The sequence below is a fragment of the Triplophysa dalaica genome, chromosome 2 (assembly GCF_015846415.1).
Source record: "Triplophysa dalaica isolate WHDGS20190420 chromosome 2, ASM1584641v1, whole genome shotgun sequence".
Taxonomy (NCBI): Eukaryota; Metazoa; Chordata; class Actinopteri; order Cypriniformes; family Nemacheilidae; genus Triplophysa; species Triplophysa dalaica.
The window spans coordinates 20320246-20336958 of NC_079543.1; the positions used below are offsets into that span (position 1 = coordinate 20320246).

The following is a 16713-nucleotide window of genomic DNA, read 5'->3' on the forward strand; positions in this document are numbered from 1 at the left end:
ATGACGTGAATTACAAAACGAGGGAAAACGAATGACTGGGATCACGCCTGCTTTTGGAATGCTGAGAGCATTTTGGGAATTCCTTGAATTGAAGTTGCAACTCCAATTTTCGCAAGCTACATAATGGGCAGAAGATTCATGTACTTTTGCTTGGATGGCAACAGCAAAATAAAGCTTATATAAAATGTGCTTTTTTTCTATCACAGGTGCGTTTCCTGTCATAGTAGGAAACATCGTTTGAGAAAATAACTATTTTCCATGACTGTTTCCCGTAAACTAGTAACTTTGTCGCACATCTGTCGTTTGAACCAGATTGGTTCAACGACATAGTTGATGACGTCATACTGTATGGGTAATACCATCTTCTATTTAATCCGTTTAGATTGATTTAATGCCATATTATTGGTGTAAATAATGTGCACTGGATCTGAAAACTATTTAATTTGTATATTTAGAATGATGGATATAGAATGCACTGCATGTTGCTTGTTTACCTTGCTCAAAAGTCATAATATTAAGGAATTATGCTTTTTACCACAGCTCTAGACCTGTAGTTCCAACAACACAATTTTGCGTTGACGCTTGTGTTTGATCATTGGAACAAGCGTTTTGCGAAACACTTGAATCGTTGAACTATGCTGAAACGACGGAACTTGAGACCATAGTTGGCTAACTGTGCTTTATCAAAATGATAAAACATCAGTAGAAATGATGCAGATACGACCTGATTTTACTGACATTCATAATTATTTTATAAGGTGGCTAATTCGTATGAATCTGTAAAATGTGAATCATACAAAACCATACGATTATTAGAAAAAACACAATTCTTAACCCCCCCCAATCCCACCCATAAACCTAACGTCACTGTAACGTAAACAAATCATGCTAAAACTGTTAATAAGATCATAAAAATTAATACATACATAATCACAAATTCCTGTCAGACCCTGTTGGATTATCAACAAATAGTAAAAATCAATGAGTGGCAAATCAGCGTGTATTGTGTACTAAGTTTACTAAACTTATGTTATGTGAAATTCAAGTTCACCTGACTGAAATGTTTGTCGTATTCTTAAATTCTTTCGGTCTGAAGGTGTATGCTTAAAATAAAAAAATTGATTTGTAGACAAAAAACAATTGTGCAAATATATTTATTTACCTCAATATAAAAGTTTTTTATATGCTTTTATTTTATTAGATTTCATGTTGATTCTAGAAAAAAATTATTGTGATTTTGTTAAATACATTTATTTTTATTTGAGTTACAGATTTAGCTTAGTACTCAATTTAAACTTTTTTCAGTTTATTTCCTTTCATTTAATTAACGTTTTTCTTCTATTCTGGTGTATATTATATTTAATTCACAGACATTTTTCAATAGTTTTTGTTTAATGATAATAACCCTGCAAGGGAAAACCTAAATATCTAAAATCTACTGTATACCTGGATAAAAGTGTCTACAAGATGAGAAATGTAAATATTTGCCCTCATCCTATTGCTCGTCCTTCACAATGAAACATAAAATTAAATTTGCCTCCACATGCCAATCACAACCTTTAATAAAATCAGCTGAACAAAAAACTGCTCTTTGAGCATTTATCTAAACCACAATTACAGGAACTTATAAATGCAGAATGTTTTTAGAAAAATAAAAACTCAAAATTCACTTTGAAATAGTGTGTCAATGACTAAATGCAAACGCACCATTAGATTTCCAGAGTTTTTTTTCACGTCTGAATGCTTGGACCTCTTGTTCTGCACTAACAAACTCACAGGTGGGTATTAATTGCGATAGAGGTGAGACATGCCGTCTCGGCCTGCTGCCGCTACTCCGAGCATTCTGCAGAGTCCTGCGACTTTTCCAGACAAGAGCAAATCTTTTCTCTTTCTGAAAGGAAGATCAAGGACTTTTTTCTACAGCCACATCCACACATCTTCACTTTGGCGTCCAACATAGCCGAAGAACGATTACAGCTTTACTTCTCATTTCAAACACAGATCCACAGGCAGATAAACACTACAAAATAGAAAACAGCCTTGGACATCTGGTTTTCCATCATGAGCTTGAATTTTCATAATGGATTGATACTGATGTTGCTGTTTCATCTTTGCCAAGCACAAGGTATGGTAATTTTTCCTTGACTGACTTTGTGATTTTTGCTTGAAAGCAGATATGAACGAATTGATTTTCTACTGTATACAGTCTAAATGAAGACTGCAAAAAGCATACGGTACTATCTGGGCACGAGAATTACTCTCTGGGCAAAAAAGCATGACCTATGCTGAGTCAGAATTGGATGTCAATATGTTTCACTGATTCATTGACTGTGTCTAAGGTTGAAATCAATTTCTGAAATGCTACTGTATCTACATAATCGATTTTCCGGGGCTTTCTAATGGCAGCTTTGTTGAGGATTGGCCGAGAACCCAGATTTCAACTTGTCAACCAGTTCTGAAGCCATTAACAACTTCAAATGAGTTTGCAAGGTCTGACTGATAACCACAGCGCTGGCAGCCTTAGCTTGAGTTGGCACTGTTACAAACAAACCAATGTCAATAGATTCCTGATGGAGGATTTTTCATTTCAGGTCTATGATTCAATTGCAATTTGTTAGTTGGTCATGTACAAAAGTTGAACAACTGAACAGTTTAGTAGCTATTTTCATTCCTAATTTTCATTTCTCATTGCTTGTATTACTCCTTTAGTTTTCCAGCTTTCTTGAGTGATGCACTGTTAAGTAAGTATGTTCGAAAGTTTAGGGTCAACCTTTCTTTTTTGTTTCTTTCCCTCATTTTAAAATGTTGGAAACTACAAAATAACTCTCTATGGCAATTATATTGTGAAAAATTCAAATAAATCACAACCATGTTGTAGCCTACCTAGATATCTTTGAAGCACTCCCCCTTTGCCTAAAATCAGCTAAATGCACTTTGGCATTCTATCAAGAAGCTTTTAATGAAGTATCCACATGGGATGCTTTTCAGTAGGTATTAATGGGGTTCCCATCTATTCCAGGCTTTTGTTGGCTGGCTTATCTTTAATATTTGGTCCAAGTCATCCATTTCAAAAACTTATTTTAATTTGTTTTGAAATGAAGAAAATTAAAAAAATTGGCACAATTCAAGTTTCCCCCAGATAACTGATTTCAAACATTAGACATATGCCCTCAGATCAAGAACATTTCAGTCAAGTGAACGTACGCTCAAAAAGTGCTTACTAAGTCCATCCATCCATCCATTTTCTACCGCTTATCCGAACTACCTCGGGTCACGGGGAGCCTGCGCCTATCTCAGGAGTCTTTGGGCATCAAGGCAGGATACACCCTGGATGGAGTGCCAACCCATCGCAGGGCACACACACTCACTCATTCACTAACGCACTCACACCCTACGGACAATTTTTCCAGAGATGCCAATCAACCTACCATGCATGTCTTTGGACCAGGGGAGGAAACCGGAGTACCCGGAGGAAACCCCTGAGGCACGGGGAGAACATGCAAACTCCACACACACACAAGTCGGAAGCGGGAATCGAACCCCCAACCTTGGAGGTGTGAGGCGAACGTGCTAACCACTAAGCCACCGTGCCCCCGCTTACTAAGTCATGGTTCAAAATTTTAAAGACTCTTCATTTTTATTAATATGTGTGTTCCTTGGGAACGTATCTCATGACGTATATGTTGCTATCAATTCTGCTTTTAACTGTGGATTTCACCAACAAATCCTGCACTTTAATAGTTTGGCTAAGAAACGTTCATAATGTTTATTGACACTGTCTGCTGATGTGACCCAATTTAATCTACTCTAAATTCTCGAGTTGTCTTTTTTCCATTCCCAGATGCTGCTACCCCTTCCCTTGACCCCGAGCTAGCCCCACCGAGCCTTGGTGATGTGATTAATGCGGTGAAGGCAGCCTTTGAGCAGGCAATACAGATATCAACAGAAGGCTCCATACATGAGGCCTTGGAGAAGACTGCAGAAGAACATGTACCACGGAAGACTCCAACAGAGCAGCCACCAATGTCAGAGAACGTGGCAGATCATACAACAGAAGAAGCAGCTGCAGTGCGAGTTAGTGAAGAGGAGACAGCGGATCTCACTGCGGGAGAACCAGATGCCCACGTGTCAGAATCAAATGAACAAACAGATGAGGAATCAGTTCAGGGACCTGCTCAAGAAGCAAAGCTTACTCAAGATGCAGACGAGGAACCTTCGAGACTTATAGAACATGAAACGTTTCAAGAGCGATCCGATTCAGAGCCGGTCAAAACAACAGAAGAATCAATTATAAAAGCAGCGGAGTCGGTCGTTGAGGTAGTAGAATCTGTTGAGGAGCCAGAAAAGTCAGGTGGAGAGTCAGTTTTGTTAGGCCCTCAGGTTGTTACAGTGGGTGAACCAAATACTGAAAACGTTGCTGAGCATTTGGAAATGGAGGAATCACCTGTCCACGCTTTCACAGCTGACATACAATATGACAACAACCCAGGCGAGGAGGTTGAAAGAAGTCCAGGAGTGACAGAAAACGCATGGAAGCCTCAAGTGTCCGAGATGGAGAAGACTGTGGAAGCAAAGAAAGTAGAGGTGACAATAGCCAGTGAAGATGTTAAATCAGAAGGGCTCCAAGAAGATGTAAAAATGCTACCTGGGGTTATGGAAAGACCAGAGGCAGAGACAGAATCAGAGTTAAGACAAGAGGAAAGAAACGCTGGGATAGTGGTGGAGGGTGAAATGGGTGTTGTAGTTGAGGAACAGTTAGAAGAAGAACATGAAGCAGAGAAAGTAAAAACTGAAACTGAGCTTCAGACGTTTTTAGGAGAGGATGAGGACCCACCTACCGGAAAAACAGCAGCAGTGGAAACTCAACAGGAAGCAGGTATTGCAATTTCTGTAATGCGTAATTGCTACCCAAGACCATCCCAAACTGGAAAAATCCAATAAGGTTGAACCATAAAACTGCAAATTTATCTTCATGTTGAAGCTTACAAATGCTTAACGCTTTCTAAACCAGTTGTCCACAAAGTGGCAAATTACCGGGTTTGCTACGGTTTCAGAATTCACATAATGTAATTAGGCTTCACTGTCTGCTCCTTGCACTTACGATATACGGCAAAGCAACTTAGCCGCCCGAGGGCAACCCTTCCGTTTATAACAGCCTTAAGATTTATAACATGCCTCTCTGAAGATGACTGTCTAAAGTCTGGCCCCTGGGTGCTCTCTGAGTCATGATCTACCCACCATCAATTACACAATCACACTGCTGAAATACACTGCCTCAGTCAAGCTGTGCACAGTGTGAATGCCATCACATTATTTAGATTTTGAATTGAAACAGTGGAGGAGAATGTTCCTGAAAACACAGAATATAATATAATTTAATAGGATAGACAATAGTGTGGGGGTGGAACACATGAGCTCCCCTCTACATTAGAGGAGGAAAAAGACTGAAACATATGCAAAATGGATACTGTAAAATTGTTATCTCTAATAAACAGTTTTATTTTAACATTTACTGTATGGAAACCTCATAGCGACCAGCAAGATAACGGACAGTTTTATATGATAAATTCTGATAAACCATGCCCTATATGTTTCCTCTCCTGCTGTTCCTGTGACCTACATACAGAAACACACTCAATCCGCTGAGACTCAGATACCCCTTAACCCCATATCCATAATGTAGACATTACACTAAAAGAACTAGACTTTATTGAGTCTGGCATTTGTTTGAAAGCTGCTATCCATGATGTATTTTTTTGTAAAAAAAAGTAAATGATGTTTAAGTTACTGTAAACTATCGGGCATGATCAATGCACATAAAGATAAGTCGTTTTTGTAACCTGCAAATTTGCACAAGAATTAGCACAAGTCCTTTATAAAAACACTTCAAATCTTCCAAAAAAAAACGAGAGTTGTCAATTTCACAGTGACTTTAAATCCCATGCATTACATAACAGCTTAATGCTTCTATTTTAAATGAGAGTTGCATTTTGGGGAAATTCTGGATTGTACAAAATTCACAAATAATAACAGTTCTGTACCAATTATACCAAATTGTAAATTATGAAGATACACACTGATTTGTAAAGTTTTCTTGGCGCCATTCACATATGTATGTATAGACCGTGAAAGCATAACTTCAAATTTCATATATTACCCCAAGCTCTGGTGTCACCATTCTGTTGTAATTTTCACCACCGTGTTAAATGTCTCTCTCTTTTCACAACAGAGGTCATCGTGAACACTAAAGGGTCAATGAAGTGGCAGGAGCCTGTCATTAAACAGGTTCAAGCAACAGGCGGTATGATCCCCTTCTTTAAAACCTACTGATACCCACAGTATGTGGACACAACACAATGACTGTGTAGAAACTTCTGATTCTTTTACAGATAGAGCGCATGAAGTCAATGACGTGAATGAAATTATCACCTCCAGGGATCCGTTTGAGAACAGTCATGGTGAACTAGCATTGGTGAACTCAGTTGTGGACCTCCCCCCCACACCCACCCTTGGCCTGGGGCTCAAAGAAAGTGAAGCACGAGCAGAGGAACCCAATGACTCCACTTGTGAGACAATGTCATGATAAACAGGGTTCAATACCAAAGACAAAAAAATCACATTTGGATGAAAGAAATGTACTTATGGGAATAAAATGCATGAAGATACATGTATTCACAGGGTGGGGTGATTTCAGCATTGCATCATTTTAATAGATGGAAGGCTCTAAAGATATTCACACCTGCCCGTTTCTCTTCTTTTATTATATATTCAACTTGTTATTTTTGACAGTGATCTCTTTTACATTTCAGATTCCAAAGCCTCAGGCCAGGAAGCTTGGAAGATAGGAGCCATAGCGGCAGCCTTCTTTCTCATCCTGCAAACTGCTGTCACCATTGTCTATATTCTGAAGTGCAGGAGAAAGCCAAACAGGTCTGTACTGAATGTGAGTGTGTGTGTTATCACAAGACTTTGAAAAGAGGAGGAGTTATTTTAACACCACTGCAATAACTACAAAGATGTCATTTAGATACATGTGCAGCCATAGAAACAGACAGTTTCAGTTGCAACAACATCAGCAAACATTATGTGGCCCAAACTTAAATTCTTAGACCTTCGCGAAGAACCAATTTTAATTTAATACAATTAATATACAATAAAATATTAATATCAGTTAATATTAATATCAATTAAATAAAAAAAAAAATGTTGTTTTGCTAGACCCTAGGCAGAGGGATAATCAAACACAGATAGGACCATGTGCGTGCGTGCATCCCTTGAAACCGTCTATGCAAACACGTCCTGTTTACACGTAACAAGTTGCACTTAGTAAGTTTTGAAGTGATGTATAGTACATTTAAAACACAAATGTTATTATTACGTTTGGTGTGCTCAAATGTAATACAATTAGAAGCTTTCACATTCAAATGAAATTACCAATGTACATATGCAAACCAAGACAAATGCAAAGTTGTGTGTAATGCTCCTTTTATGAAACCATGTCTATATATATATAATAAGAGTAGCTTAATATTAAACTTACATATATTAAACGTGGTGGTGGAATGGTGGATATTTTTGTGCTTTTGTTCAATAATTATATGAGACCATAGTAATACCAGACACCAAAACCATGTGCAGGAGGTGGAAATTATTTTCAGTGATATTAACATGATACATTAATTACGTTGCGCTAGTTTAGGACCAGTGCTGGGTGTAACTAGTTACTAAGTAATTAGTTACCGTAATTTAATAACTTTTCCCTTAAAACAAGTAAAGTACGGGATTACTCTTATTTTTTATGTAATGTAATTACAGTTAATTTTGATGTAATTAAACTAAATACTTTGTGTACTATATGTGTGTGCAATAGTTTAATTGACATCAAAATTCAAAGTCTAACTTTAAAATCCATGCTTTAATTTATACTTCTCACATTTGTAATACTTTGGTCAGTTAATAAATACTACTTTATGTAGTTACCCAACTTACCCAACACTGTTTAGGACATCAAATGAAAACGAACACTTTTCAGGAGGCAAATCTAACATTAACTCACGAGCAAACTTGCGAAGAACTTAACGTTTAACGTTACAAGCAGCCAGTAGAGATGGATAATAGAGCGCAAGGCTTCACGGATCAAAGATCAAACGTGTGCAGGTAGTGCACATGGGGGTTATAGTGTCATATGGCCACAATGCAATTATTTTTTATTGCAGATGCCTTTGTGGAAGAGTCGGAAGACAACAGTTTAAAAATAGGTTTGCTGAGTGTTATGCGGCGCTGCGCAGACCGCTCGGTTACCGACGTTAAAGTGATTCGAGAGTGTCAGAAGTCGATCAGTCTGCGCAGCGAACACACAACAAAATGAGAAAATGAAATATTAACGTCCCCTACCCACCTCTCGTCTATAACAGTTGCAAACTATGTTTGAAAACCTAATGTAACAATTCCTTTCCTATAATATTTCCGACTTTATGCTATTAACAGTAACGTAACCCCAAAGAAACTGGGTGCAAGGGGAAATGGAGGTTTAGAATATGATGCAACCAACAAAGAGACAACCATCCCAATCGACGAACAGTGAGTACACGACCACACACATTCATTGCGCCTACAACTATAGTTGTACACAACAATAAGCGCAATAACGCAACAGCATTGTTCTTGTTTGTGTTTTCAGAATCGCTGTAGATGACCTTCCAGAATATTCACAGGTCCAGGAAGAGGACGTTGCTATGACAACAGGCCCGCCACATTCTTCCGAGACAAACTCCTCCCATGACCTCAGAACCTCTGTTGTTTAGCACTGCTGACCTTAAAAGTATAATTGTGTTTGTGTAAATAATTGAGTTTCTGACAGCATGAACATGTGTGATGAATGGTCCGATTAGTCTTGACAGCAATGTCACTCCTGGGTTATTCACCATATAGTGATTTCTGTAAGATGTCTTCAATAATGTACACAACGGAGCTGTATCAACATGTTTTGTCCTCGATCACCACTGTACAAGACTTGATGAAGGTGAACAATATCCGCACTTCACTTAACCTTATGGTAACCTTTCTGTTCTGTATTATTTACCCAAAAGTTGCTCAAAATCTATTTTTTCTTAGTGGAAAGAATTATTGAAGCATCTTTGCATGCAATGGAAGTGAAGTGTTACCAGGTCAAAACTACCATTTGCACAATAGACAAAGTTGTATTATTTGGCTGAGCTTTTTTAATGCATCAAATAATGTTATTTACAATGAAGTTTCATAAAAGTATGGTGATGAATTGTTAGAGTTTGGGAGTGCTATGTTTAGCACTATTGGTAAATTAAACAACATTGAAATGTTAGGTTTTCCTCTTTACTTACTACACAAATCTGCAATGTACACTCTCTTAGTGATGTTGTACGGTTTGGTTCTTCTCAGTACCACTGAACCCATACACTTCTCAAAAGGTCAATACATGCATTTTAAACCAATACAGTGAAGAACCACATTCATTGAAGAGGATGGAAAACTCTACACTCTCTCTTCACCCTTTCTCTCTCTCCCCTCCTCTCCCTCTCTTTACTGGTTGCTAGTCACGGGATGAAGGGATCAGAGATGAGTGCAGTCAGGAGGGGTGTACGTATAAAAGAGTTGGCCAGGGGGCAGCACAGGGGGGCACTACAGTACAGCTGAAAGAGAGAGAGTGAGAGTAAAAGAATAAGGCATAAAAGGAAAAAGAACGGATGATATAAGGTACTTTACTCTTTTATCTTTTTTTTGTTTGTTTGTTTAATAAATCTGTTCAACAAACTAATGGGCTGGGAGAAGCATGGTAATAGGTGTAAAAATATTATGTTCTTTAATATTTTGTGAAAAACTCACAATACTAAATTGACAAAGAACGTGGCTTGTATTTTTCAAGGGAAACATCTATGTGGGTGGGTTTATACTGAGGACAAAGTCAACAAGTTAGACAGTTTCAGGTTGTAGGATTTGTGTACGAATCCTTTGATGCTTCTAGAATTCTGTTCTGCAAGCCTATACTACTTTACAGAAGCTAAAAATACAAACTTTGAACCAAGGTAGACGGAAAGAACAAAATCAACTGTTGCTTTCCATTGTTTCTTTTTGATAGGGTAATACATTTCTTACATTTTTGGATATGCTGCAGTAAAATGGATCTTATTCTTTATAATCCTGATCTAAAAAGCTAAGATGGCATTTATTCTGCAGAAAAAGGCAGAACATTATTTCGTTCAAAATCTTTGGTGGTTCCACTAAAATGGAGCCACAGCATTCATTTTTCTATTAGCAAAACCTTCATAAACTTAAATATTTTTTATATAAAAATTGTATTTGAATAGTCTCTGTAACAAGTTGCATCATTTACATCTTTATGTTCGAATTATAATTACATGTTTTAATAGGACACTGCTTAAAAGTATTAAAAGTCCAAAATATTAAAAAGCACCTATATTTCTAATAAATAATCAATCAATAGTGTCCTTTTGAAATCACTTAACTGGCAAACTCAAAGCATTCATTTGTATATTTTTATAAATGCAGGTACATAAACGTCTTTTCAGAATGTGGAAGAGTGTGTGTTTGATGAGTATGTGCGTTGTACTGGCGAACGCACAGTTTCCGCGTCAGTGCATGACACCAGAGGGTCTCCAGAGTGGCACCTGCTGCCCATCACCTACTGAACTTGCCAATGACGAGTGCGGATCCAGCACTGGGAGGGGTCAGTGTGTGTCAGTTGCAGCCGACCGCCACCCACACGGGCCTCAGTATCCTCACGATGGGCGTGACGACCGTGAACGATGGCCTCTGCGGTTCTTTAACAGAACCTGTCAATGCAACGCAAACTTTACTGGATTTAACTGCGGCCGATGCCGTCACGGCCTGACAGGACCGAACTGTGATCAAAGAATCACAGTGGGTGAGGATGAAACACCTATTTACGCACACATGGACCATGGCCTCTTTTCAAGGCTTCACACTAATCTGTCTGAGCTGTCTTACTTGATAATAAATTGCACATCACAATTTTGGCTAAGTCGTACGATCTTATTTTTGCACCAGTGACTTTGGGGTTAGGGGCTAGGGGGGGATTCACTATTTTTTTCTAGTAATCGTATGTTTTTGTACGATTCACAACGTGAAAAAGCCACCTTGTAAAATAAGATCAGGTTGCTGTGACATATCCCTAGATAAGTGCCAGTGTTTTGTTTTGGCATTTTAAATATTTTATATACTTTAAATCATATTTTAAATGCTTAAATATCACAGTTTAAGCAAAGAAACAACTGTCCTGGCTCAAGATGAACAGGGCTTCTTTATTATTTTTAATAGTAAATAGTAAAGTATTTTTTCAATATTTACGTATTATATTTCTTTATTTTATCATTTGAGGACTATTAAAGTCAATCTGTTACTGGTATAGTTTACTCACGTATATAATTTTTATAAAATTTTGTATAACAACAAATTATTTTTTACGTGAAATGTAAAAAAATGCATACATTTTTACGTTCAAATATCATAGGCAAATATTATAAACTAAAATGATTATTTTATTGTAGAAAGATTGGAATTAGTAAATGAGATATGAATAGGTTTTGTTATGAATTAGAAATTGTTATGATCATGTGATGTGTGTACAACTGTGTTTCTCTAGTGCGGCGTAACATAATGCAGATGTCTGCAGACGAAAAAAGAGCTTTCGTGAACGCTCTGGACCAGGCAAAAAGAACCATCCAACCTGATATTGTCATCTGCCCTCGCCGGCATCAGGAGATTTTCGGCGCAAATGGAACTGTTCAGTTTGAGAACATCTCCATCTACAATTACTTCGTCTGGACCCACTACTATTCGGTCAGCAAGACTTACATGGGTCCAGGTCAGCAGAGCTTCGGAGGTGTGGATTTCTCTCACGAAGGGCCGGGATTCGTCACCTGGCATAGATACCACCTGCTGCAACTTGAGAGAGACATGCAGGTGACCCAAATTAAATGAAAAAGATTTCTTCATTTTGAATGAAGTGAATTCTTTAAATACATTTTGGCCAATTTTTTATATAATGAAAGTGAATACTGATTCAGTTTCATATGTTTTGGGGTCATATAAAAGCTGCATGTGAGAAACAGACTTTATTTTGAGTAACTATTCTGACCATTGGGCTACAAAGAGTACATGACTCAGATTGTATGATTCATAAACAAATCATTTCGATAAATGAACTGATTTGTTGAGGAAATCATAATTAAATGAATAATTACAAATAATTTAGACTTATTTAACCCTTACAAGAGGTTGGACCAAACCTGACAAAAAATTTCAGCCAGGTTGTCACACATCTCAAATGTTGCAGTTTACAATAGCCTATCGTATCTACGTTTTAATTACATTACATTTTTCTGTTGAATCTATTTTGATCCTATTTCTATAAAACAACATTTTCATTTTAAGAGTAGAATGAAAAAATGTAGAATTTTATTTTTACTTCTTAAAGGGACAGTTCACCCCAAAATGACACAATCTCTCATCATTTTTACTCACCCTGAAATATAATTCTTGGTTTTGTTGAAACAAAAGAATATATTTTGAAAAATGTGGGAAACTAAACAGTTCTGGGGCACCATTGACCATATAGTAGTTTTTAGTCAATAGTGCCTCAGAACTGTTTGGTTGCAAACGTTCTTCCAAAATATCTTTATTTGTGTTCAGCAGAACAACACAATTTACAATGGATTGGAATAACTTGCGGGTGAGTTAATAATCAAGATTTGTAACAATAGATTTTAAAACTAACACTTTCCAATCCTTTGACAATACCATATCTACGATTTGCTTTGTCATTGTAATGCACTACCTTCCTAGTCTCCGAAAAAGGATTGGCTAATTTGTTGCATGTTGTTATCAAAAGTAAGCTCATTTTCAAATAAAAGGCTATTGTCAGACCGCCCGCTCCTGCCCACAACTCATATAAATACCAGCGCTTTTAATCCCACGCCAACCTAAATCATATCAGGTTTCCCCCATGCGGCCCTCATTCACACTCATTATATTAAAAAGCAGCCTAGATATACTCAAAACCAGCACAAACAAATCCAAAAAATCTTCTATGAAACAAAGTCATTAAACAGAGAGGGTGAGGAAATAATTACAAAGTATTAGGTTGTGGGATGCGCTGTTTCTTTAACATTTTAGCAATTACATAAAAAGCCATTAATCATGATGTAGCAGGAGAAATACCAGAAATCCCCCTTTGAAAGAAAGATCAGCTAATGGTACGTGCTGGGGATTTGCATTGTGTGTGTGTGTAGGACATGCTGGGCGACCCGTCGTTTGCCCTTCCATACTGGAACTTTGCTATCGGAGGCAACGAGTGTGATATCTGTACGGATGACCTGCTGGGAGCCAGAAGCAGCTTTGACATGAACGGCATCAGTTCCAACTCTGTGTTCTCTCAGTGGAGAGTCATCTGCGAGAGTGTGGAGGAGTATGAAACACTTGGGACCATCTGCAACAGTAAGACACATTCGCACAACATAGCAGTCACATGCACCCCCTTCCCTTACAATGCACGAACACGTACACACATTATAGGAACACACGTCTTATTTTGTGTCCTTTCCCTGGTGGGAGATCTGTGAGAATGTGGGGGAGTGTGAGACATTGGAGACCATCTGCAACAGTGAAACACGCACATGCGCACAGCGAGCGTGCACGTACATGTGCGCACATGAATTCCGAGACGTAAGACTGCTCACATGCTGTTTGAACTAATCCTTCAAGGCATTCAAAAGCTGAAAAGATAAAACCGTATATGGGCAAAACAATTAGCATCATGTGATTGTGTTTTGCAAGTGACTCAGTCGAGACTGATGATAACACTGTGTGGTATAATCTTGCATTGTGCTTTTTTCAAAATCCATTGAGAAAGCTGGATATGATCAAGACATTTGTTGCGTGTTTCTCAACTTCTTCTGCCCGATCTGTTTTCAGGTACAGAGACAAGTCCGATCCGAAGGAATCCTGCTGGTAATGTGGCCCGACCTATGGTTCAGAGATTACCAGAACCGCAGGATGTCATCGACTGCCTAGAACTGAACACTTTTGACACGCCACCTTATTACTCCACTTCCTCTCAGAGTTTTAGGAATACTGTTGAGGGTACGGTATCACAGATCAACTTTACTTTACGTTACACGGCCATTCCACACATTTTGTGTACATTTCATTTCAACCAAACAGAGCCTTTGCATTCAAACCTGTTTTATACTTCAAGTATATTAACAAGTGATGTTTCAACCAAAGAAGAAAATCATCCGTTACTCACCCTCTTGTCATTTGAAACATTTATGACATTCTTTCTTCCACAGAACACAAAAGAAGATGTTTTCAAGAAAGTTGGTAACCGAACAGCAGTGGCACCCATTCACTTCTATTGTATGGACACAAAACCAATGCAAGTGAATGGGGGCCAGTTAACAACATTCTTCAAAATATCTTCTTTTGTGTTCTTCAGAAGAAAGAAAGTCATTCCTGTTTAAGAGGGCGTGTAAATGATGACAGAAATCTTCTTTTGGGGTGAACTCTCACGCATCTTTATTCATTTGCCATTTAAAAACAAGCCCTCTTGCACCTTATTTGTGGAAAATGTCTATTAAAGCAATAGATCCACATTTGTTTAATTTGCCTGCATTGGACTTTGTAGCATTGGGGAATTCCTGAAGATTTGAGAAGACTCATAAACAGTGTTCTGTTGTGTCACTAGGTTACAGTGCTCCCCAGGGTAACTATGACCCAGTGGTGAGGAGTCTGCACAACCTGGCTCATTTGTTTCTCAACGGCACAGGTGGACAGACCCACCTATCACCAAACGACCCCATCTTTGTTCTGCTTCACACTTTTACGGATGCCATCTTTGATGAATGGCTTCAGAGGCACACCGCTGGTAACCATACACACATGCATAACCAAAAAAACAGTTGAGTGTCGCAGAGACTGTGTGATCCTAACCTGTGCGCTTTTTTACATACAGCGGGAACCGTGGCCTATCCTGAGGAAAATGCTCCTATAGGTCACAACAGAGAATTCAACATGGTTCCTTTTTGGCCGCCGGTCAGAAATGCCGAAATGTTTGTCGTCGCCCCAGACAACCTGGGCTACACCTATGAGGTTCAGTGGCCAAGTGAGTAGCCTACATGAGCAGTATAGTCTGAAATAATTCAGAGCAGTCAAAACGTTTATTTAAATGTAAATTTGACGCACAATTTACAAAGCGAATACAAGTGGCACAAATTTCCTCATACACTTATCTCTCTCTACAGCTCGGTCCTACACCATCTCAGAAATCATCACCATAGCAATCGTTGCCGTGGTGCTTATTGTGGCGGTGGTGGGCGGAGTCTTTGGGTGTGCTGCCCGGGCACGCTCATACCGCTCGCTTGAGGGTCTGGAGCCGCTGCTGGGGGAACAGTACCGGCGGTACTCTGAAGATGAGAGACGTGCCGGAAAATCTCAGTCTGTTGTCTGAGGAATTTAAGAAACACGATTTTATCATTGCACTGAGCATTAACACTGTACTCTCAGAGTATGAATTATGAATTATTACCGTTCAAAGGCAGCGTAAAAGTTTTGTGAACACAGGGGGCTTAATTTATGAGCCTTTATCGTGGTATTCTTCGTGTCCGGCGAGACATTGAAAATCCACTAGTATGTACCCTTAAAACACATTTAATGTTCAAAGTGTCGCCTTGAGTTTTTATGCACTGCTTACAAATGTCCTATGAATACATAACTTGTGGCTAATGTACGGTGTGACCTCTTTTATATGACTGATATAAACTTAAACCAAAAGGCCATTGTACTATTTTTTTGTGCAGATACTTTTAACTTTAAGCACTTATCTTTTATGTAAAGTAGGTCAGGTGGAAAAAACAGGTCAGGGGTCATTTCAGGTTGGTCAAGATTCAAGAAGGTTGTTGGAAGCTGCTTTGGTATTGTTCCCCCAAGTATGACATGGTTCATGACAAGATATTTCATCATGTGTGATGCAAGAACCAATGAGCTCTGGCGTTACTGATGTGTCTCCGTTTCGCTAAATAAGATCAAAATATTCATTAACCCACTACAGTATTAGCAGATCTCAAAATGAAAAAAAACCCGAAATGAACTCAAGTTCTGTTTTGGAATAGTTTGAAATATTTTTATGACAATAGAGTGCCGCAGAGTTGCCTGCGGTTAACAAAACCCTTTAAACATTTTCATGACATTTATGAAACACACCATTAATAAGCCCATTCATAGTTATTTTTAAAGCCTTGTCTCAAAAATGGCGGTTGCTAAAAGCGACTACATCCTTTGGCCGTGACATTAAACATCATCACACGTACTAATCTCACAAATATTGCAACGTGGGGACAAATCTTTAAAACCGTTGGTGGTGATGGTTATATCAAGTGACCGTAGTGTAGTCTGCTTATAGCCTAGTCTTAGCTTTTTACTTCTGCCGATTGTACAGGCTTCAAAAGTAACACATGTTGTGTTATTTTGTAAAGATTATCTGGATAGAACAAAACATGTAAACAATATAAACCTTTGTTAAACACAGCGCTTATTTTGGGGGGATTTTGATAAAAATACGTCATCTCTACAATACTCTACAGACAGGGTTTAAACCTAGTCCCAGACTAACCTAAATGTTTGAGGTGTCTTAATCGAAAA

The 16713-nt window shown here is 38.3% G+C and overlaps 2 protein-coding genes across 2 annotated transcripts; both read left to right on the forward strand.

Annotated features, from left to right (window-relative positions):
• The first annotated feature begins 4616 nt into the window (after positions 1-4616).
• On the forward strand, positions 4617-8995 carry si:dkeyp-118a3.2 (uncharacterized). The gene is made up of 6 exons (XM_056766563.1): positions 4617-4876; positions 6230-6301; positions 6390-6566; positions 6810-6930; positions 8488-8580; positions 8681-8995. Exons 1-6 carry the CDS (start codon positions 4639-4641, stop codon positions 8802-8804), a joined length of 825 nt encoding a protein of 274 aa, XP_056622541.1. The 5' UTR covers positions 4617-4638; the 3' UTR covers positions 8805-8995.
• A 672-nt stretch (positions 8996-9667) lies between these two features.
• On the forward strand, positions 9668-15789 carry tyrp1b (tyrosinase-related protein 1b). The gene is made up of 8 exons (XM_056766519.1): positions 9668-9732; positions 10546-10921; positions 11660-11979; positions 13308-13512; positions 13990-14157; positions 14762-14941; positions 15029-15178; positions 15318-15789. The coding sequence occupies exons 2-8, from the start codon at positions 10567-10569 to the stop codon at positions 15521-15523; spliced, it is 1584 nt and encodes a 527-aa protein (XP_056622497.1). The 5' UTR covers positions 9668-9732; positions 10546-10566; the 3' UTR covers positions 15524-15789.
• Positions 15790-16713: the final 924 nt, after the last annotated feature.